The 23969-nt window shown below is 35.5% G+C and overlaps 2 protein-coding genes across 3 annotated transcripts; both read right to left on the bottom strand.

Moving 5' to 3' along the window:
• Positions 1 to 1725: 1725 nt before the first annotated feature.
• LOC143576509 (E3 ubiquitin-protein ligase WAV3-like) lies at positions 1726 to 5799 on the bottom strand. The gene is made up of 2 exons (XM_077060582.1): positions 5343 to 5799; positions 1726 to 3734 (listed from the first exon to the last, which is right to left on the bottom strand). The coding sequence occupies exons 1-2, from the start codon at positions 5559 to 5561 to the stop codon at positions 1977 to 1979; spliced, it is 1977 nt and encodes a 658-aa protein (XP_076916697.1). The 5' UTR covers positions 5562 to 5799; the 3' UTR covers positions 1726 to 1976.
• A 5062-nt stretch (positions 5800 to 10861) lies between these two features.
• On the bottom strand, positions 10862 to 18392 carry LOC143576511 (uncharacterized). Of its 2 annotated transcripts, XM_077060585.1 has the most exons (18): positions 18080 to 18391; positions 17102 to 17789; positions 16796 to 16977; positions 16571 to 16674; positions 16427 to 16497; positions 16205 to 16335; positions 15831 to 16109; positions 15647 to 15763; positions 15315 to 15566; positions 15096 to 15236; positions 14735 to 15019; positions 13438 to 14656; positions 13280 to 13347; positions 13073 to 13177; positions 12614 to 12988; positions 12252 to 12530; positions 11934 to 12156; positions 10862 to 11868 (listed from the first exon to the last, which is right to left on the bottom strand). In XM_077060585.1, the coding sequence occupies exons 5-18, from the start codon at positions 16455 to 16457 to the stop codon at positions 10913 to 10915; spliced, it is 4461 nt and encodes a 1486-aa protein (XP_076916700.1). In that variant the 5' UTR covers positions 16458 to 16497; positions 16571 to 16674; positions 16796 to 16977; positions 17102 to 17789; positions 18080 to 18391; the 3' UTR covers positions 10862 to 10912. The 2 variants fall into 2 exon arrangements, with proteins under 2 accessions (XP_076916700.1, XP_076916701.1); XM_077060586.1 differs by having other exon boundaries at positions 13280 to 13337; positions 13431 to 14656; positions 17102 to 18392.
• Between the last annotated feature and the right edge of the window lie 5577 nt (positions 18393 to 23969).

The following is a 23969-nucleotide window of genomic DNA, read 5'->3' on the forward strand; positions in this document are numbered from 1 at the left end:
TACGTTAAAAAACCTTTGTTTTTCCTTCTTTGTCTCCTGAATGGTCAAGCACCAAGCCACCAGCATACCGATTTTAGCATCTTGTGGTACCACATGAGGTGGGTGGTGTTTCCTTGTGGTGCCACCATTCCACCTCACTTATCAGTTATCATCACTTGTCGTCTTGCATCCATTCTCCATTCCCCTTTTTAAATAATTTGTTGTGTTTTGATAAAAGATTGTGAATATATACCAGTTTTATTATGATATAAGTTCAAATTTTGCCTATGATTAGTATTATGGTTTCAAGATTCTCGTAACTGATTGTTACGGTTACAAATTATTCTGTTCATTCAAGTTTTAAGAAAATTACACATGGTTAATTATGAGGAAATTGTCGACTTTAAACATAGATGGATTCAACTAACTTCAATTAAGAAATTAACTAGTTATTCGGCCTTATCATTATCATATAATCATTATCTTTCATCTTATCGTATTCATCTTTAAGTCCTTACATACATCGTATCATATATCACGTGGTTTTATTTATAATCTTCATGTTCCATCTTTTCATCGACGTAAAAACATGGGAAAGTCCTTGGGCCATCAATACCTCTCACAATTAAATCAATTACGTTGACTGAGAATGAAATTACGGTTCTAAGACACTTTGTTTTATGTAATCAATTAATTATTAAATTTTAGAAAGCTAAACCTAACTAGTTTAATTAATCAGTAACCTAAATAAATTAAAGGCCAGTCAGGTGAACATGATGTGCTAAAAGAACATATATGAAATCACTTGGCTAGTTGACTCATGGATTAAAGAAAAACAATAAATAAACCTAATCATCATTTCACTGTCAAGTGTCGACTTTGATTTGCAAATTGCCAAATTGTCATTCATGTGTGGGGATATTGAGCTTGACCAAAATGGGCTGACCTAAAATGGCTTTGAGCCCATTAGATCTGCATAGTGCATAGGAAAGAGATGTTGGGTTTAATCCTAATGGACAGGGCTCAATGGGCCAAACCCATATAGGTGCACAAATCAAGTTATAAAAAAAACCGGGTAGGAAACTATTCCGGGTTTGGTCAACAAAGTTAAGAGCTAGATCGGGTCTGATCGGGTTTTTGACCGGTTTGACCAGGATTTCATCAGTTTTTGGTTGGGTGGGGTCTTTACCGGGTAAAGGTGGAACCGATTCTAGTGGTTCTAGACTTCCAGTTCGGTTTCAGGTCCAGGAACGATTTCTCCAAGGAACTGGAACCTTGCTTGTCCCCAAGGGTTGGGTAGGACAGGTCAACTTGAACTGTATGGGAATACGGATATCAGACATGTGGCCTCAAATTGTCTTAGGAATATAACAGTAAACAGTTCATTTGTTTTATGAGCTATAACCTTGTTATATATTCATTTTTAAAATAAAACATATTACAAAGTATTAATATGAAACAACAGCTCATATGTTAAATATAAAATAAAACAAATTACTGAACTCATCATACCTATTGATCTAGTGTTATGATGTCTCCCAACACCACAAATGTAAGGTGGTGCCTAATGAACTCATCATTTTTACAAGTTAAAAAAGACTACAAAATGTAATTTGAAAGGGTTTGTTTCATGTAGACCTGATAAGTTATCGAATATGAATTACATTAGATACAAACCCATCCATTTTCTTGATTTGTAAGATGAATACAGTTGTAGTAAAACCAATTCCCAAATGAATTATTCCCTTGAAAACCAACCAACCAATCCAATTGAGAAAAATATACCCACAAAAGTCAAAACATAGGTTTTCTGCACTTTTCGTAGTAAAACCATTACACAAAATAAAAAGAAGCACCTTTAGAAAAAAGGCATCATCTATCATCTAGGCTGAGGTGGAGGAAAAGAGTATATTGACCTCAATGATTTCTTGTTTTTGGGTGACTGGTTAACCATAGACGTTGATGGACTCCTGCTAAAGCACATTGTCTGAGACAGGTTAACCATCTACCATCGACTGTGTCTGGTAACTCTGTATCTGGCTCGTCATTTCAGTCGAGTCGCCCCTAGCCGTTGCTCGCTGCCATGAATGTGAGCTCAACCCTGACAAAACATAAGCACGTCCCGAAGACTCGTACACTCTTCGGGTCGCCATTCTCTCTTTCATTTCCCTTAATTCAGCAACCAAACCAATGCACAATCGGTCACCTCTACGAGCCGACACAGACTCCGACAACTTTTTCCGGCAATCTTCAAGCACTGACGTTGCCGCTTCTAGATTACCACGTTCGGCTGCCACTTGTGCTTCGGCTATCGCACTGGCGGCTCTAAGCCGGTTCCTTTGTCGGTCAACTTCAACTGACACTATCGGCTCTCCAATAGTTGACTCGGGTCTCGAGATTATCACATCTTCGTTTCCACCAACCGTAACCGTTGTTTTCTTTATCGGGTCCTTGTGAATAACCTTGAACTTCACCAATGACATATTGTCATCTGATTCTCCAACCGGAACATCCAATGCAACAAGAAAATCTCTCTCTTCCTCAGCATACAAATCACCGACTTCAATAAACCCCGATCTTCCATTTTCGTCCATACCAACTTTGTAACTCCCGGCTTTAATAGACCCCAGCCGCAACACGGGATGAACACACTCAACTTCAACCCGTAACTCTTGAACCACAACACTCAAAAGCCCACCAATACACTGAGCAAAAGCGTCTTGTATCACATTCTCAGCTTCTATAAATGAAAACATCCCTCCAGAATGTTCCGAGATAGAGTGCATTGCAGAAGCATCATGATCCATACCAAACCCAAATGTGTGAATCGGTATGCAGGTTTCGTCTTTCTTACATTGCATAGAAGACGGAAGAAGAGTCTGGTAATCGGTTTTTGACCCTGTCTTTCGCGGGCTGATGCTGGTGTATGTGTCTTGCCCGTCTGACAATAATATCATACTGCTTACTGGATTCTTGAATTTCCGCTCAGTCATCACTTTGGTTCCCTTTTTTAGGGCTTCAGCTATATTAGTTCCACCATTAGCAACCAATGAATTAATCATTTGCAAAGATTCTTGCTTCCCGGTTTCAGTCATACGACGAAGTGGAAAAAGCCGACGAGCTGAAGAAGAAAACGCTATAACCGAAAGCCGGTCCAATGGTCCAAGATTTTGTACAACAAAACCCATTGCTTGTTTCAATAAAGCAATCTTTGTACCTGTCATGCTACCACTAATATCAAGTACCGTCACTAGATCTATCGGTGCTCGGGAATTTTGATTTCCTTTAGTGATAGGAGCTTTGAGATTTATTAGGATGCCGAAATTATCAAAGCATGTTGATTTTGCTAACGCTGAAATTTCAGGGTATGTTATCATTTCTACCCCTCCACAAGAATCAAAATCACCAGATGGCATTTCTTCAACTTTATGATTGACTACTTCATCATCATTAAACACAGGTGGCTCGGGGGCTTGAAATAGTAAAGGGGCACTGCGACCAGAGTGCAGTTGTTGATATGCCATACCTTGTAAAGCCATCCATGAACCAGAATTTGTACTTGATTTCACACGAGAAGAACCGGATCTCTCTAAAGGAATTTCTTTCCATTTTGCATGACAAACGGGACAGGCTCGATTTCCATGTTTTACATTTGATGTAATGCAATGGAAATGGAAGGAATGAGAGCATTCTGCAGTGAAGATTGCATGACCGTCAGTTGCCTTCATTGACGTCAAGCATATTGCACACATTTGCTGCAATCCAAATAAAGAATTTTAGTAAAATAAAGAAAACTAAAATTTAGAAATTTAAAAATTAACCTGTATTAATAACAATGCATTTAATGCTTCTACGTTGACATGAATGGCAGTATGGACAAAGGCTCTTCAATGATGCTTATGTGCATATCATTTATTAGCATATCCCCTATTTAGCTTCCAGCGTGATTTTGTTTTGTATTACAACATGATAACTGATAAATATTATATAATATAAAGATTCGCCATAGGTAGGGTTTCTGTTTATGTTTGTTGGTTCGCTTTTTTCCAACTATATATTTTTCGTCTAAATCACTTGATAAACTTCAGTTTGAAGCCAAGCAAAGCTGAAAAGGTATGGTGATTTCAAAGCAACCTGTTTTTTTATATTATGATTGCAAGTCATACCTAACATCCATTTTCAAGTAAATAATGTCCGCTTGCTTTTATTGTTTACAAACGACATTTCATTATTTAAGGAAAAACAAATGAAAGCAACATTATTTATAATCCAGTAAACGTTTAATTTATTTTTCCTTTGAACAACTACGTATCAGTATCATCTTTTAAAAGTAATGAAGGTAAATATATCTTTAACAACCACAAATTTATTGACGGTCATATAAAATCGTGTTAAATCAATCAAATCATGAAAGCTGAAAATCACTTTGGCATAATGAGCAGACATCTTTTGGGTGGCCAACTTGTGATGTGGGTGCTACTTAATGATTAAAAAATGCAACCTTTATAAAGTAAAGATCATTAAGCAACTGGTGTTCCAATGATGAGGTTTCAAGGCAATAAAGAAAAGCATACGCATCATATAGTCAAAAGCAATAACTTGTATAAAAAGAATTAGAAATCAATAAGAATAAGCTAAAGATTTTCCACTGTTTTCAAAGCTTAAACTTACTTTCATCAGTTTTATGCAGCATAAGTAAAGTTCAAAAGTGTTAATTCAACTATGAAAAGGGGGTGAGCGGTTTTATGTGTAAAAGTGAAGGTGTTGACCAGACAAAGCACTTTACCTTCAAGATCTTGAAGTAAAAAAGAATAACAATATTAATTATAAAATCAATTATCAAACCATCTACTACCAGCCCAAACAAGTTTGACCAACTTTGACCCAAAACTACAAGATTCACACATTTCTCCCTCGTGCGTTGGCGCGTTTATAAACCAAGATTACGAGTTTTAAACTCAATATTAATATATTCAATTAATTATTATGGAAAGACCATTATTAAGCAATGGAACATAGTACAAGCTTTAAAGGGACATTAGGGTCCATGAAGCCATTAAGGAGTTGAAAACTATTTGACAACAAAAACCAACCCATCACTATCTCCATACCCACTTCTTGTATTGTATAATCACCATAATTAACCACTACCTAAATATCTTTTGATTACATCACAAAACTATACCTAGCCAATCACAAGTGGTCTAATAGAATTTTCTTTTCTTTTTCCATTTATTAATTTATTAAATAATTATATCACACTGTAATCCACTAGTTTGTCTAATACTCTCTTATGTCATAAACTGAACAACTAAATTATATCACTAACAATTAACAAACGCAAATAATAATAATAATAATACCTTAGAGGACGATTTAATGCCGTATTTGGACATCTGGAGACCGGAGGACGACGGAGTGGGAGTGGTCGGCATTCGGTGGCGGACATCAGAGGATCTCGGCGGCGCGTGAGAGGAGGGGGAGCGCGTGGAGTCGTCATCATCGGAGGTTTTGGGAAGATAAAGACACGTGTTCAAGCCTAGAGCAAGCTTCAGCTTCCGCCATTTGCTTTCACCTCCCATAACTTGAAGAATAATAATATGAAGCAATGGATATTATTATTATTATTCAATTTATAGATCTTATGAGGCAAAAGCGGTTGGTGAAAAGCAAGAATAATATCATCTTTGAAGATTCATGTTCGATGAATACTCATACGGTGAATATTTGGTTTTCCCCAAATATATTTGCATCGTCTCGAAATTAGGGTTTGTGGAGATTGAAATTGAAGCGTATGGGTTTGTATTGGAGTTTATAGTGGACAGAGGTGGGTGTGGGTGTGGGTGTGGGTGAGTGTAAAGCTGGAAAACAGCTTTATTGGATATAAAATGAATTTAATTAGGTGCTACTATTTATTATTTAATATTATATTATAAAGTTATTACTTTGTATGAATGAAATCTTGTTTGACTTTACAATTGTCAGCTTTCAGTTTTCCGAATAATATCAAAATGGATTATTGTTTTTTTTTAGTTATTTTCATTAATTAACAAAACGGTATAGCAAGAAACGAATCAAACGAGCACAAATAACAACCCGATTATATTTACAGCCAACATGGCGATAAATAGCCCTTACAAAATAAAACCTTGACAGACCGTCACTTATCCCACGTTATCTTTTTCCATCTCGACCTGTGTTGAACCAACAAATACCCCAAAGCTTATTATACCTTCCATCGAAGTAACAAGATTCACCGGTTTTCCGTTAAACGCGTCATTACTAGCCGTCCATACACGATAGTGTGACGAGACAAGCGTCATTAAATGCTTTTATCTTTTGTTTTAGAAAGTTGGTGTGTTTGTATAATTCCAATAAGTCTCGAGTGCAAAAGGCATGGAAGGTCGGGCTTGTACACCAAGCACTTAAATATACTTCGCGACTGTATATGTTTCACCACACACCGGGCATATCACCAACGGTGCGTTTGTATATGTTTCATTAGCAAGCGCCATCAAAGATGGAATTTGTTTCATTTCTACCCTCTATGCTAATAGTTCTACCTTTTTTGGGACCCTATTATTCTAAACGTACTCGTAGTATAAGGGTGTGTTTGGGATTCCTTATTTTCCTATCCTTATGATTTATGAATGATGAATAAGTCCTTATTATGTTAATATAGTGTGTTTGGGAACCAATAGGTTCTTTTAACTTTTTCCTTTTCCTTAAGGCTAAAAAATGGGTTTTGAATAAGTTGAGATATGATAACTTATCTCCTTATAGGTTTAGAATACTCATTTCACCCAAACACTTTTTAAAAACAACTTATTCACTTATACAAAAATGTCATTTTTTGTCATTTTACATCAATAAGTTAAAACTAAACATTTTTTAAAAACAACTTATTGACTTATGTTAATCCAAACACTTTTATGGAAACTCCTTATTATAAATTCATAAATCATTTTCTATTTATCACAAAAAGACCTTTTCAACCTAAATAAGAAATCCCATACACACCCTAAGTGTAAGGATGATCAAGTCGATATTATCATAGTTTTATATTTTAATTTATTTTTTTTATAACTTGTGAATTTAATTCCTAACAATTTATTTTTTTTTATAAATTGAGATGAATAATTTATTTTACTACTAATTTTGTAGGAAACTTAAATAATAAGGAGTGTAAAGTTGGACATAAGTAGAAAGATTGGGTGGGATTTCGCTGTTTTAAGTTTTGACCTTTTGGTTATTTAATTAATTAGATTTTTTAAATCATGCAATTATAAAAACCCACTATATTTGATTTTTTAACTTATATAAAAACATTTCTAATCTGGAACTCGACAACTCATAAGTCGTCTTTAAACTTGTATGGCCTTTTTGGGCTTCCATGGGCATTGCGATGGTCATCGTGTCTTATATCTAAAGGAGCATTCCAGATAATCGACGAAGAAAAATGAATTAGGTTTGGTCATTTGGATTACCAATCCTTTTAACTTTATCATGTAATATATATTATATGAAAAAGAAAGTTTCAGTGTATTCTAAAACTTAAAATCAATCTCCAATTTTTTTTGTTGGAGTTATTGAAGTATATAGTATTTAGTGTTTTAATATCAAGCCTACGGGCCTGGTTTATCTCTAAATACTATACTCAAATACTACTTTTTTTAGTCGAAAAATAACTATAAATACGATCTTTTTCTTCTTTACAATCAACCTCTTTTTCTTCTTACATTCTTTAGAATTTTAGAATCATAAATCAACAGAAACTCACTAGCAAAAATAAACTGTTTGACTTTTGGCCTTGGTTTTAAGGAAAATTGCAAGAAATGCCATTCCTTGATATCATCGAAAGAAAGATAGAAGGGGTTAAATGTTTCTAGTCAGCGTCACCGAGTTTGGACTTTGGACCCGAGTGATCCAATGCCGGTTTTCATGTTGACCCACTTGAGTTGTACCTAGCATGCTCTTTTATTTTTTATTTAAGTCCACTCATTTCTAATGGATATGATAGTAACATATTCCAATTTATTTTTTAAATATCATAGTACTCAGAATAACTGTGATGTAACTTTCCATTAAATAAAAATTCATTGTTTTATTTGTCATAAAAGTCATTATACAAAACAAAGTATATACAATTGACAAAACATATTTTCTACGACGAAAAAGTCTACAAACTAGTGTATTTAACATGATCATCATCCATCACCAAGACTGACCAAACCAAAACATTGTAGTTTTATTGAGCTTACGTGTTTGACACATTTCCCTTAACAATTTTCACTTAGGGTACATCGATAAAAACAGTTTGTGCCGAAAGAGAGAACAACCGAGTAAATTTACATACGAAAACACTGTTCTAATAAAAAGTTCGAGCATCAACTTCAACTAAAGTAAGCCCTTAATTTTATGGTCAAAATGAAAAGAAAACCACCAAATCATTTAAGTATATGAAAAACAATAGTTAAATCTTTATTTGATTAACGCGACAGTTTGGGTTGGTGTTTTGGATTCGCGGGTTTGGTTGGGACTTGGGAGACTCTTCAAGGGTCTTTTCAGTGAACTCGGTCAAGAGGACTCTTGTGAAAAATAGAGATAAAAACAGTAATTATGTTTCGAAGTGGTGTAAGTGGGTGCCAAATAAGTGTAATATTCACGTTTGGAGGGCTGAAATGAACTGGATTCCGACAAGGGAGGCTTTAGAAAGAAGAAATATACCAATTCAAAACCGAAATCGTGCTTTGTGTGATTCAGAGTTAGAATCGAATGAGCATATTTTTACAGGTTGTACAGTGGCGACTGTGGTTTGGGACTTTATTAGCCGATGGTGCAAAGTTCCTCCGGTCTTCGGCGTCTCGGTTAGAGAATTATTGGATATGCATTTCTCGGTGGGGGTTAGAAACCAAGAGAAGGAGGCTTTTCATGTATTGTGATCATAGCGTTTGGGGAATTTGGAAAGCGAGAAACGACAAATTATTCGGGGACAAAGAGGTGAGGTTAGAAGAGATTATTGGTGACATAAAGTCCCTAGGTTTCCTTTGGTTTAAACATAGAGCCAAACGAAAATCGATAGAGTGGTCAAATTGGTGTAGTTTTAAATTGATGTAATAGTGTTGGTTTTTGCTTGGTGGCTCCGCTCCGGGTTGTGGAGTGTGTTGTTTCTTGGCCTTGTGTGACATTTGTCTATAAAAGTTTACTGTTCGAAAAAAAAAACAATAGCAATCGAGTAATGGGAACTGAGCTACTACCCATTAGCGATAACTTTGCTCTGCAACAACCCGTGAGCCCCTCAAAGGAAACCTCTCACTGGCCGAGCATAACCATCAAACTTATAAAAACATAAAGACAGTTATCAAGCAAAAAAATAAAAAAAATTCCTTTTGTAATAAAAGAAATAAACTTTTTTTTCTCATTAAACATACGTAAAATAAAAAAAAAAAAAGAATTTATTGGTTAGATGTATCGAGCGAATTTCTAAAGGTTACTAATAACGAAAAGAATTCACATATTGTCATTTTCATTTGGTATATAGGTTTAGATAAGAGAGAAATGGACTTCAGCCGATAGGAAAATAGATAACAAAAATGGTGAATGTAACATAACGTTTTATTTCAAAAAAATAATGACATTGACATGGTATTAATATATATACTCATGGGTTTATCAAACAACCAACTTTTCTAGTCAAAAGTGTCTATGGAGTGGTTAAAGTTATATATAAAATTTGGTAAATTGTGCTTACTGCTTGTGTATTTAGATCACTAAATTAGCTTACCAAAGATTTGAGCTATGAAATGTTACGAATCAAATTCGGGTTCGTGATATTTAATCATTGTTCTTATTCATTTTAATAAAGTTAGCTAAGTGCATTTGTATTTTACTTATTCTAGCGAAACAAAATCATCTCGGATGGAGATCTTAAAAATTCGGTGGTCAACACTAAGGATCTCATGATTAAAGAGATCTTATGATGCATTTGTTTATATAAATTGTACGACAAAATATAATTAAATATATTTTGCTACTTATTTTATAATAAAGACCATTCATGAGTTTAAGATTTCAAATTAAAAGCTTTAAATTAATATATAAGCCTTTAATACAATATCAACATTGATGGTTTTATTCTAACTTTTTGCAAGGTCAAAGTGGTAATCCAATGATGGTCAAGTCCTTAAAAGATGACCGCGAGATATAGACGCAGTGTTGTCAAAATTGTCAGTCGCTAGTCGGACGGTGGGGTGAGGACTAACGATTAATCAGGATTCATAGAGTTTAGTCGGGATTAATCCAATCGGACTTCAATGTATAATTTTTAGTTTTATATGTACACGTACACATTTTTATATGCAATTTTCAGTTTTATACATACACAAATACATTTTGAAAGGAAATTGGCTAGAATCTCGCAGGAAACCCATGATTTTGGCCGGAATCTCGCCGAAAACCGCTGATTTTGGCCTAAATCTCGCTGAAACCGCCGATTTTGGCCAAAACATCATCAGAAAAAGCCGATTAATCTAGATTTCAACGGATTTGACCATTGACCAATTAGCCCAAAAGTAATTAATGAAGCGGGGATTAGCGATTAATCGATGGATTACTTGCGCCTAGTTAGCATTTTTGCAACACCGTATATGTGTTTTTGAGTTATTCATCAATACTCTACACTTTATTAAGCTTGTTCGGATTTGTTTTAGCTTCGATATTAAAAGACGGACGAGCAGCTGGCCAAAACTTTATACCATTTTGGTGGCTCGTTATCCATTGAATAAAATCCTGTTGATCTCGCAATAAGACTAAAGACATGTACAGTGTACTAAACTTTCACTAATAAGATTAACAAACATATTACTAGTTAATTAATGCAACATTTTCTCGGAAAAAAAACATGCCCTGATTCACATCCACAAGTGCCACTTAATTATTCATCATCAGACAAACAAACCAGGTCACCTTCTCTAGCAACCTCAGATGAAGATGGAGACACTTTTGGCAGATGAAAACCGCCTTGCTTGTAGTCGTCGGTGTCCATAGGCGCTGCTGGTGTTGGTGGTATATGTGTCGGTGTTGATGTTGGTGCAGGTGTTTGTGTCGATGTTGGTTTTGGTGTTGGTATTGGATTATAAAGGCCCTGCTTGGAGTTGTTGGTGCCCATAGGCGGTGTTGATGGTGTTGGTATTTGTGTCGGTGTAGGTTTTGGTTTTGGTGTTGGTGTTGGATTATAAAGGCCCGTGTGACTTATGGATACTGATGGCATCGGTGGCAGTGATGGTTGGGGACGTGAGGTTGGTGTGGCTGGCCGGTGACCAGGAGGAAGCATTGAGTATAACGGTGGCAGCTTAAACGATGTTGACGCTGGTTGAGATGAACTTAAAGGTAAACTTCTTGGTGAATTCTGAGCGGGATGGCTATTATTATTATTTATACTGAAAGGTGGTGGTGTTTGAGACAGTTGCTGATGTGGCATCAATCTGTGGTCATGAGGAGTTGGAGGCTTATAAGGACGGATATGAGGAGCTGGAGCTCGGTAGTTCTTAGCAGGAGTGGTGGGGATGGTGTTAGGCGGTGGTCTGCTAGTGGGGTTGATACCAGGTGGTGGTCTACGAGGTATACTGGCGGGGATGATGGTAGATGGTGGTGGTCTGGTAGGTGGGTTGGAATTAAATGTTGGTGGCGGTCGCATATAGGGGTTGGTATTATTATTATTATTATTAGATGGTGGTTTGGTAGGTGGGGTCGAGAAAAGTTGTGACGATTGATTAACTATTTGAAGAGGTGGTTGTGTCTCGGTAACTGGCTGGCTTCTAGAAGATTGAGCCGGTGACGATGAAAATGTAACTCCATTTTGAAACTGAGGCAGATGCGGTAAGTTTGAACCTGAATAAGTTTGTAATTTGTTAAACTGGCTGTGATATAAATAATAACGGAAATGATGTAAATACCTTCAATTTCCGGAGGACCAATAGGCACCACATCTTGGCACTTAGACTTGAAAGCCTCTGCCAATACTTTATTCATGACCACTCTGCTGAAATAACCGTCGACTTCCTTCTTTTTTGACTGAAAAGCTGCATCTGCGTCCTTATTTTTAGCTTCGTATTTAGCGTTGATTCGAGCAGTCATTTCTTCTATTTTCTTCTCTTGATCAGACTTTAACTTCAGCTTCTGCAGAAAGACGCACGCAGGCATATTATAAAACTTAAAAGGTGAAGACGGAAACATTTTAAAGGAATTTAAGGTAAATCAAACAAGAGACTGACAAAGGTGTCGTAGAATTTGACAACAGCGTTCTTCAATTCAAATAATCTTTCCAGTTCGGATTGAAGTGGATCACTAGACTTCTTTCGTGGGGCCCCTTGGTTACCGTTGCCAGATCGATTACCATTCGACTGGTTTGGTGTACCATCTTGATTTGGAACTTGTGGAGTTGGGATATCAGGCTGTTGTTCACCTAGAGGTATACTAGATTGATTCTCAGATGGTAAACACGGTTCTTCGTCAGCCTGAAGCGGTGAAGCTTCAGTATTACACGTATTAACCTGAAAAGTCAAAATACTTCAAGATTAAATGACATAAAAAGTAAACAGTAAATTCTTAACTTTCTCGTGTAAGTAAATCTTACCGGATCTGTTGAAACTGATTCACCAGAAGCTGGAGAAACTAAAGGTTGAACCAAATTATTATTGCTTTGGTCTTCTGGTGCATTTGGCGTGTCAGGATTGACGGTACCAAGTTCACTGTCTTTTCGGTTGCGATCACCGTCACCGTCACCACCACCACCAGCATCATCGTTATGATTAGATGGGCTGTCTACTGATTCAACAGTTTTCGTTTGATCGCTCGTGTGAATCAAAAACATCTCTTTTGCTAATTGCAGTTTCAAGTACACCGAATTTGCTTTGTCTTCCTGACAACTGAAATTTAACTTTTCATTTGCGAGACTGATGGATTGCTTCCTATCAAGCTTGTGTTTTAACAATTCAGCACCAATCCAACACTGCAACATCAGTAGTATATGCTATTAGTAAAACCACAAAATAATATTAAAAAAAACGAACGTATATATTTTCGGTAATCAGACCAGTGATATCAGGAAAGCGTGTAACGTGCTTTCAGATTCGTCATTGACACGAAAATTCCCAACAACATACTCGAGAAACCTTTCTACCATTATCTTCACATCCTCCTGCATTTACATTGGATATCCAATCAAACATGCTATCTACTTCTAGTAACTTCTGGCATCATAACAAGAGAATAATAAAAAAACATATTGTGAGAAACATACCGACAACTTAAGGACTTCACACAGTCTAGATATTTTGAACTTTAGAAGGTCCTGAAAGCTCATTTCCCCTGAAAGAATATGCAGGAATCTTATATTCAATTTCATGTAACATTTACGAAGAAGAATCTGTAAATTTAATAAAAATATCAACATTTCACCTTCTTCTATTACTGGCTTTGATGCAACAGGTTCAGTGACATTATTTGTAATTTGAGCTTCTTTTGTTACTGGCTTTGATGCAACGGGATCAATGACATTATTTGCAATTCCACTTTCTTTTACAACTGGCTTTGATGCAACATGGTCAATGACATTACTTGTAATTACACTTTCTTCTATTATTGGCTTTGATGCAACAGGTTCAGTGATATCTGTAATCTTCTTACGCTTACGCCCAGCATCATCATTGGTGACATTTGTTCTTCTAGGTGACTCCTCAAGATACTGTGGTCTTTTTGCTGACCTTTGTCTCGGAGTTAAGTTAGTGGATAAATACCTCCAGCACGGATCCCTTCCCGTCAATAAATTTTTCCAAAATACATGAGGCGGTTCTCCATCTGACTCGTTTGGTAACATAACGTTTTTACCACAAACCGGTTTAGCTCTTGTAATTTTCAACTCCCCTGCATCCTTATTCTTAGATTTATAAGAAATCAAATCTAGAAACTCTTCCATTAGCTCATTCAACCAGCATTCTTCAGAGGAAGTATTTGAATCACTATGAAACTCGTCAAGTTTTCTAAACAAATATGTAGCACCCTGCATGAGTAACTTATCACTGGTACTCCTACTTAAATTCTGCAACTTGCCGGTAATAGTTACGTTATGCTCTGCAAGTCTAAGAATCTGTTCTTCAAGTGTAAATGAAGTGTACAATCGAAACGTCATAATTTGTTCCGAATGTGAATCGATTGCTATTCTCTGTAACACTCTTAAATCATTTGCAGGATTCCAATCACTGTCAAATAAGATTATAGTGTCCACTGATGATAACTTTATACTTGGAAGACAAGCTCGGTGTTCAAGTAAGAATATGAATCTACCCATTTCTTTGTTGTTGAAGTTATTTAACGCTGCTTGCTTTTTTCCTGGAATCATAATCCCGTCTACACGCTCATAGGAATCTACGCCGAATCTTTGACGGACAAAATCGTCTAATATGTCACCAGTTGAGGTCAAATCTTTTCCGGACCCACTTAACTGGTGATATACAATAAGTACTCTGAGCTGGCGTTTTCTCATTTCGGGAAGTATAACGTCTAGAAATTGGAATTTCCCACTTGCTTTTATACCAACATCTAGAAACTTAATTGGCTCCAGACCCTTAGCAAGTACGGCTTGTAGAGATAGGTCAACTACATAGGGGTGATCACAACACTACAAAGAAGAAACATAAGATTTAACAAGAAGACATGATAATGTGTAACAAATTATATATATATAGAACAAAAAAACCTTGCGGTTAGAAACAAGAATGTCATGAAGAGCGCCAGTAGCATCACTTTTTGAGCATGCACTAAGAGCCATAGCTTTTGAAAGTAACATAGAACAATATTGTTCAAGCTGCACATTGGATATCTGTACAGGTACCCAATATTCCACAAATTTAGACAATGAGCTGGATTTGCATTCATATGCAATAAGCGTAGACAAAGTTTCCTTCAGTTTGCTAATATCACCCAATTCGGTTGCCGTTATGACGCCACAGTCTAGCAGTGGCATCACATCAAGGTTGCTGACCTGCAACACAATATATTTCATAATTATATTTACCATTTAAACACAAGTAACTGACTGATTTAAGAGAAGAACTTACACCTAACGGACCACAGAAAACAAGCAACCTCTTATCAGCGGATAGGCTCTTAATGTGGCTAAAATGAGATGAGATATCCGAGCTTTGGGACTCATCAACTATAATAGCCTCCCATTTTATGGCTTTCAACACATTCAAATCCTGTAAAAAGAACATTTAAATAATGTGCAGGTGTAATAATAACTGAACAGATGGCATGAACAGTGGACAGTGACATACCTTAACAAATGCATCCATGGGGTATAGAAGTAGTTGGAATGCTAACTGACCATTGTCCTTTCGAACATGTAGCAGTTTGGAACTTGTTTTTTCATGTATGCCGTCAACGGAAACTTTAAAGTCATTTAAAGGTGCTATTTTTGAGAACATAGCCTCCCATTGTGATAAAGAATCAGATCTTGTTATTAGTAGAAAAGGCAAAGATGAAGACTTTAATGAGAGAATAAAGAGAACAATCCTCGTTGTACGCTCCTGCAAGTGTGATATGTACACCATGTTATTAATTTAGAATATTCAGATGTAATGTACTTAATAACAGCTTAGAAAATCACCTGGTCATCGAAAACAATGCTGATCGGTCCTTTGATCCAAGCATCATGCAGGCTCTTAACATAGCTTGAATGGATATTATCCACTCCATGTGGGATATTTAACGGGATTTCCTCAATCTAAAGTAAAAGCAAAATTGAAGTAACAAATAAAAGCTTGTTGATAAGTAAAAAGATTAAGATATACCTTATCATTATCTGATGAAGCATCTTCGTTTGCATTTCCATGAAGCTTTTCATAATCTTTAATGAGGTTATGACCATAAGGTGAATCTAAGACGGATATACTTTCTGATTCCCATGTAGCTTGCTCATAATCAAGTCCTTGCCATTGTACAAGCCACTCATAATGATAATTTAATACCTTCTCTGTATTCAATTGACTCTCACATGCTGGCTCTAACGACAATAATAATCTTTTCTTTAACAGCTGATGTGGCACAATCCACTCTTCATTCCACTTCACCTGGAAAGAGACATATAACATATTTATCACACGAAAAAAAGAGAGACAATAACAAATGTAGTTTATAATGGGAAAAAGAATAGAAGCTTATTTACCAAGCCATTTTTGCTGTAGTTTTCTGCAAGCAGTGGAGCTTCAAGTAGCAACTGAGACTCTGGTATCCACTGGTTGTGAATATGAGCAACACCTTTGTATTTAACAAAGTACTGCTTCTGTTTCTGCAAACCTAAACGAGAAATAACGTGCTAAGAAGATTTATATAAAGCAAAAAAACATTCATGTAAGAATTGCTCATGCAAAATGTATTTATTTCAAACCTGAAGCTTCTGAGACCTCCAGTTCTCTCATATCCCAGACCGACTCTGGGACTAACGGAAGGTGGTCGCATCTGTTACATGTAAAGTGAGTGTGATCATATCATGTGTTTGAATAATAAGGAATGTAATTTGAGTCTAACTAACCTTAGCTTTTTACAAACAATGCATATAACTGTGTCGGTCCTTGACACAACATCATTCTTCTCAACAAATTCAGCTGCGGAAGCTGCTTCACACGGAGTCCTATCCTAGTACAAACATTAAAATGAAGAAACTTGAATCACTTAACTACTATATACAACAGTGTGTTAAAGAAAAGCCATTCAAGCATTAGAATTTTGATACCAGAACTGTTTGAAAATAAGAAACATGTCCTGCTTGTACAAGATCAATAAATTTGGCAGTGGCAATTATGGGCTCGTCTTGATCTGATGTCCTGTTTTGTCTTTTAGAGGCTTTCTCAGTAGACTCTTCTCCATTACTATCACCGCAGTCATCATCACCGCCATCTTTATCTTCCACAGACTTTAAGCTGTGTGGTTTTTCCACTTCTGCATCAACAACAATATTTCAAATTAAACCAAAAACATGATGACTCACTTATTTGGAACAACCCGAGAGCATAAAAAAATAACAAATACATCATAACTTAAAGCTTTTGGCTAGAAGCAGTACCTCGACAGCTACTGCTGCTGGAATTAGATACAGACGACTTTTCTTCAGTTTCTTTATCATTCTCATCACCTATATCCCATCAAACAAGAATGCGTTAACCAGTTTTAAAACTTTACAACCACGAGAAAATAGAAAACTAATTTTGACCCACCTTCAATTTGTACTCGTGGAGCCTTAGATAAACCATTACGTACGGTAGCGCCCCCTCTCTTCCTTTTCTTACCACCACTGACAACTTCTTCCTTCTGTGACTTCATACTCGATATAGAAGGAGATACAGAAACACCCGCATCAGACTTCTTGCGCCTATCGTTTGTCTTTGTAGGAGTTGTCGTAACTTGTTCATGAGTTTTCCCTGATTTCCCCTTAACCGGAGACACACCCAATGGTTTCTTCTTTCCCAATCTTTCCGACTTCCGAGTATTAACCACATTTTCTTTAACTGGAGTTACACCTGACCTTCTTGAACTCGAAGCAGGAGACGCATTCGGTGTCACAGTTTTCTTCGTCGACTTATTATTCTCATCATCCTTAACTTTGTAAATCGACGCAGTTTCTCTCGATGACCTCCTTGAGCTAGAAGCATTGGACGGAGACGCGTCCGGTGTTACCGTCTTCTTCTTCGACTTAACATTTTCATCATCCTTAACCCGCTGACTTCTACGGTTATCATTTGCCATCCCAGCAACTGCAAAGCAATGGCCAAACCAAGAATTCAATCCCACCACTTAAGAAACATATAATAAGCTGAAAAATCAACAAACAATCTCAAAAATACAATTTTTTTACCTTTTTTTACATCAAAAATTGCAGAAAATCATAAACAAGATTCTTAAACAATACCCACAAAAAAGCCCTAAAAATTCATGCATCAAAAACCCTAAAAATGCATCAATGTAGAACAATAGCACAGTATTTGAAAACCCAATTTACCCTAATTTGGAAAGAAGAATAATAATTGGAAGAAAAAGATCCTACCTTTACAGCTACAAGTAGTAATTAATTATGAATCAAGATCAGAGAGATAAGAGGCAAACTTGCATTGGAAAGATTAGGGTTTTGACCGATCATGCATTGACAGAGAAATTGTTGACCTAAATTCAAGACTTTGCAGATTTGCGCAGTTCGGAGGAAGAAAGTAATAGAAGGGTTTTGCTTTCTACAGAACAGAAATAGTTAATAGGTAATGGTAATGTCATATAGAGTTTCTTGTTTAATGTTAAAAGTTTCAACACTTCTTGAATTGGACAAAATTTAATTTGCACTCTTTTAAACTTTTTTTAATACCATACTAAGTTATGAACCGTATACGACATGAGTTAAATCATTTTTAAGTATATACTAGACAGGTGCATGCGTGATGCAGCGGGAAATACAGAGTTTGGTAATCACGTAACAGATTTATATATATTTATTGTTCTGTTTGAAACCGCTTATTGATATAGGTAGATTAATAATTATTATTTTAAACTCAAATTATTAACGAAGTACAAACCAAATCGGAACCAAACCGTTGGTAATGATTCAGTTTGGTTGGTTTCATATATCAACGTTCGGTTTCAGTTTCGACGACAAAATTCCGTTGCTAATGGTTTGGCTCGCGGTTTAATTCAAAACATCAAAATCAGACCACAAACACATATAGATAAAATGTTATTTTTATAACTGAAGCAAGTTATGGCAATGTCATAATCAAATTAAAGGAAATAAAGCGCTCGTTTATATGGCACAAATTTTGTAAAAAAAAAATTAGCGTACGAAAAAAGTTTTGATCGTTTAAAAATCCGGGGAGGGGGGCTAAAATTAAAAGGGATAGATAGATATAAAAGTTAAATGTTAAATTTATAACTATTTTTTAAATTTACAAAAAAATGATTAAAGTGGATGGACTAAGATTGTAACTATCTTGAAGAAAATATGAAAGACACCTTATATTTAAATATTACAATGACCACTATGCCCATTTTTAAAGTTATATACCATATGTTAAAAAGTTGTAAAATTCTTAAAATCCGTCGTCTTAATTTGTCAATACTTCTATATCTATACTATATATATATATAAATATAATACATGAGACAATGACAAATTAAGACGCTTTAGATTAAGGTTATAAGACTAAACGCTATGGGCGCCGTTGGGCGCCAAACACCAACGAGGGGCACGGTTGGGCTTGGGCGCGGTGGGTGGGCATCTTTGGGACGTTGGGCGCCGATGGATGGTAAAGTTGGGCCCCTCTCTCTCTCTCTCTCAACGACTATATTATTCAACGGTAATATATAAAAATAATAATAATTTAACTATTTTCTATATAATTCAAACCATAATTCCAATTTTTACTCAAACAACTCTTAGATTTCACTCTAATTATCTCAAGTTTCTACAACCAAGGATCCTTTCTCAAACCCAAACCCAAACTCGAACACAAGCTCGAGCTCAAACCCGAACCCGTGGGATCCATCTCAAAGGTGGTAAGCTAGTATACTCGCAAATAACAATGACCCTAACAACCATTTCTATGCCAACCAACATCTACCCGTAATGCCTCCAACCATGAAATCGTTTACCAACGATATGTTTTATCGAATGTCATTGCCGTTTATGCCTCCGCAAGTAACCAGAACCCAAAACACCCCAAACCCAAATACCCGAAACCCAAATAGACGAACCGCAAGTTCGTCGCAAACGAAGTCATAAAAAGAAGCCTGATGACGGTCAAACACCTAACGAAAGGGAAAAAAGAAAAAAGTGGGAAGCGGATGAGGAATTGGTGTTGACGCAAGTATGGATCGACTCATTTGAAGACATAAAAACAAGGATAATGCCCAAATATGCAAACGAGGACAAGGACGACGACGACGAATATTAGTTATTGTTTTTTATTTGTATGTTTTTGTTTTTATTTTTTTATTTGTATGTTTTTTATTTTTGTTTTTTTTTATTTGTATGTTTTTTTTGTAATTTTTTTAGGTTTTATTAATATGTTTCTATATTTAATTTAGTTTGTATTTATATTATTGTGTTGGTTTTTTATTTATAAAAAAAACAAAAGTTTAAAGGGGCATCGATGTCCCTCACCATTGAGGGGCGTCATTGAGTGAGACTTTGATGCCCCTAGTGCCCACGTGACGCTGACAGTGTTATGTGGAGGGGCATCGATGCCTTTCACCATAGAGGATAGTCTAACCAATAGATCACATGATACAAGCCTCAATAAGGGCAAAATGGTCATTGGATCATTAAATCTCACGTGTATTTTAATTTATTCAAATATAGTTACACCATTGCCCCTGATCTTTAATAAACTTTTGTTAATTTAAATAAGAGTTATAAATTTGTCCACTCATCTTTAATCTCTACTTAACAACTTTATTTACCTTTTTGTTTTCTCCTATATTTTTTAAATATATTATATTATAAAAAATAAATAAACTTACCGTTGCGACGAGCTCACTTTTGTCAATGTTTTGATATAAATTTCGTTCAATATCGTGTTGTCGATTATAATGTACAAGTTAACGAAGCATGAATGTACAACCTAACCGAGCGTCCGAGCCGTCAATTATAATGTTCATCTATTTTTTTTTCATAAAGATACAAACAAACCCTCTAAATATTACCACATCTCAACTTAGGAATAAATTTTAAGATTATCATTACATTTTCACTTTTATAATTTAAATACAAAAAATAGTAACACATTTATTTTTTAACCATAACACATAAAAAATCAATTTTTGACCTTCAATTAACGGGTTTGATGAATCATTACATATTTTACATATTTGTATATTATTCTTTAAAATAAATCAATATCATATTTGTGACATTATTAATTTTAACCTTAACTCAACCCATACACTTATTTGAGTCTTGTCGAACGCACTTAAAATCATGTCGTGTACGGGTCTGTTTCACGTCGTGCCGAACCATGAGTATCCATAATTATTACGTGATTACCGAGGTCTGTGTTTAAACACATGTTGCATCGCACGTGCATAGTTATGTGTAATATAGATAAGTCCTAACTTTATAAAAAGAATTTAAAAAAATCACTTAATACATTAAACTGTGATTATAATTCACAAACTTATAAAGAAATTATAAGTCTCCAAATTTCTCTTGTACACGACATCATATGTTTTGTAAGTTTACTACTTGGGTCTAATACTAGTATTATTATTATTTTTTTACTCCATCTAAGCTCTCTACTCATGGTAGAGCAATGCAAACTGCTCATGTTGAAAACACGATGTTTAAATATAAACCGACTTTTGATAGTGATTATTCTTAGCTTTTATTAATCAACATTGAAAAATATACTAAAAATTGGAAATTGTATTCTTTGAAACTTAAATGGAACCTTCTTATCTAAATGTATCATATTAATTCTCGGAATAAATGTGCCAGAGAACTAATGATTTAGGCCCACCCTTGTGATGTAGTGGTTAAAGTGTTGGTATTATAATCACTAGCATGGTCAAATAGCAAAGCTGCAAAGGTATTGTTGCTACAACAAAGATAAGATCATTGATAGTGAATGGACTGGTTAGGCTAACAAGCTTCAAGGGTTCAGGTTAACCTAACGCAGGTCGTGGTGCCCTCTACGTTTGCAAAACGTAGAAGGAGGTTCACTAGTTTGTTTGTTGATTGTTAAAGTTCACCGAAGATCCAAGACCGTGATGTTTGGAATCGGTCTTTGGATGATGTTCTTGGTGAAGCTATGAAGTTATTGAAGTAAGAAAGAAATAAGCAAGGAGCCTATTTCTCAAGGAAGAAAAGAAAATCAGGGAGAGTATGTTATCTGCCCAGATCTTGGTGTGTTCTTGTTTATGGCTAAGTCCTCCTTTTATAGAACACTATGTCAGATCTGGGCCATAGTCATACTTTTTCAAAAACCGCCTTGTCACACTTTTGAAAAAATCTGTGACTAATCTTAGTTTCAGCCACACATTTGAGCATTCGTGTGACGAAACAGCCCAGTTACGAGGCCTTTGGTCACGCTTTCTTAATAAACGTGACCATAAACACATCTTTTAGACACACACTTCAATTTTGTGTGACAATAAAAGCCCGTTGCGATACCTTTGGTCATGGTTTTCAAAAAGAACGTGACCATAAACTCACATTTTAGCCACACTTCAATAAAAAAATGTGACAGTTGCTAGCCACACTGAACAAAATAGTGACCAAATGTTACCAACTGTCATGGTATTGATTGATTTTTTATTCATGTGACCAAAAAAACACAGGTAACATATCCACACTGGATGTGTGTGGCTAGTTGTTACCAACCGTCATTGTAGTTTTTTTATTAATGTGACTGAATGGTTTTGGATTTGGTCACTTACATGAGTTACTAGGTGTGACCATACAGTAGTTTATTATGGTCATGGTTAAACTTCTTCTGTGCGACTAAATACGAGGAACCGTCATTGTTTTTATTTGATGATGTGTCTAAAAGCTAATACCTATGGTCACGAATATTGTTTTGTGTTACTAAAGGTCTAGTGTCTATTAGTCACCTATTAGAAATATTATGATAACAGTTTTACAAAATTCGTTATCTGCAGGACACCCTTTTCAAAATTAGGGTTGATTTCTCGGCTCTATATTCCACGATGACAATCTTAGCATTGCAATCGATGAACACTCAACCGTCATATCTCTTCGATTTGGGAATACTCAGTTGTCTCTTCTCCAGCCCACGAATTAGGGTTTTCATTCATGATTTTCACTATACGAGTATGCTTATTGTGTTCATAATGTTAATCGATTTACTTTTTTTAAGAGCTAATCTGATACATAGTTGATTTGTCATTGTCAATTGATTAGGGTCGACTGATAGAAAGTTCGTTTGTTCCCGTTTATAACTGACACCGGGTTTGTTTGATTGATAGGTTTCCGATTTAACTTATACTCGATTTAAATGTGCCTCAATGCGAATCGCTATTCGAATCATACCAAATCGATGAACATACAACCTTCAGGCTATCATCTCTCTACGATTTCACAAGGTATTCTATTTGTATTCATAATTCGTCGATTTCAATTCCATGTTAACATTTGGTTTAAGCATGTATTGACAGTTTATTGAATGTTTGTAGATCATGATGTCGAAGATGAATGTTTAGTGGGCAGCATATAGAAGCTTGCCAATTATTGTCCTTCGATTAAACTCTCCGATTAACTACCCAGGTTACCAAATTAACCTTTTTTTTCTCCACTAAATCATGCTTATGAGAATATGACAGATTATTCTTAATGACATACTAATTTGAATATGATATAGATTATCCTTTAATAGCAACTAATCATGTTGTGATTGTCATATGGCTTAATGTGTATTTAACATTATATATTGTGCATAAAGTACAATATATGTTGTGATTAGCCGTGTGTGTTTGTAATTGTGAGAAATTTGGATATTTCTAAACTACAAATGAGTTATTTTGATTTTACCAGTGTCTTTGATAGCCGACTTCAGTGTCTGCATTAACCAAGTAAGAAGTAGCTAGAGATGAAGAATCGATCGTCAACGGAAATATGAACGAGTCTAAAGGTCAGAAAGGGCATATATATGCAAGCAAGCTAATTTGGTGGATGTTAGTGTTATAGTGTTCAGTTTATGTTAATCTTTTAATTTGTATTGAAATGTATATAATTTTGTTAATGTTAATGTATGGTTTTTTTTGGTGTTTTGAAGTTTTGTGTATATATTTGGTTGATTCTATTAAAATATGTATTTGGTTGATTCTTCAATTGTGTATTTGGTTGTATGTTAAAACACTATAAAAGCAGTAGGGATGAGCATTTGGTACCGGGTAACGGTACCGGTACCGAAAATCCCGAACCGATTAAATTCGGT

The sequence above is a fragment of the Bidens hawaiensis genome, unplaced genomic scaffold (genome assembly GCF_021521415.1).
Source record: "Bidens hawaiensis isolate Kalapana, Puna unplaced genomic scaffold, B.hawaiensis_p1.1 tig00028232_1, whole genome shotgun sequence".
NCBI classification, from domain to species: domain Eukaryota; kingdom Viridiplantae; phylum Streptophyta; class Magnoliopsida; order Asterales; family Asteraceae; genus Bidens; species Bidens hawaiensis.

What these genes read in the sequence shown, in the direction of transcription:
- LOC143576509 (XM_077060582.1), bottom strand. Translation starts at nt 5,561, where the DNA reads ATGGGAGGTGAAAGCAAATGGCGGAAGCTGAAGCTTGCTCTAGGCTTG. An exon ending in GCATTAAATCGTCCTCTAAG is followed by an intron (nt 3,735 to 5,342) that starts GTATTATTATTA and finishes TTTGGATTGCAG; the next exon opens with CAAATGTGTGCAATATGCTT.
- LOC143576511 (XM_077060585.1), bottom strand. Translation starts at nt 16,457, where the DNA reads ATGAGAGAACTGGAGGTCTCAGAAGCTTCAG. An exon ending in TTTTCTGTGGTCCGTTAGGT is followed by an intron (nt 15,020 to 15,095) that starts GTAAGTTCTTCT and finishes ATTGTGTTGCAG; the next exon opens with GTCAGCAACCTTGATGTGAT. An exon ending in ACGCTTTCCTGATATCACTG is followed by an intron (nt 12,989 to 13,072) that starts GTCTGATTACCG and finishes CTGATGTTGCAG; the next exon opens with TGTTGGATTGGTGCTGAATT.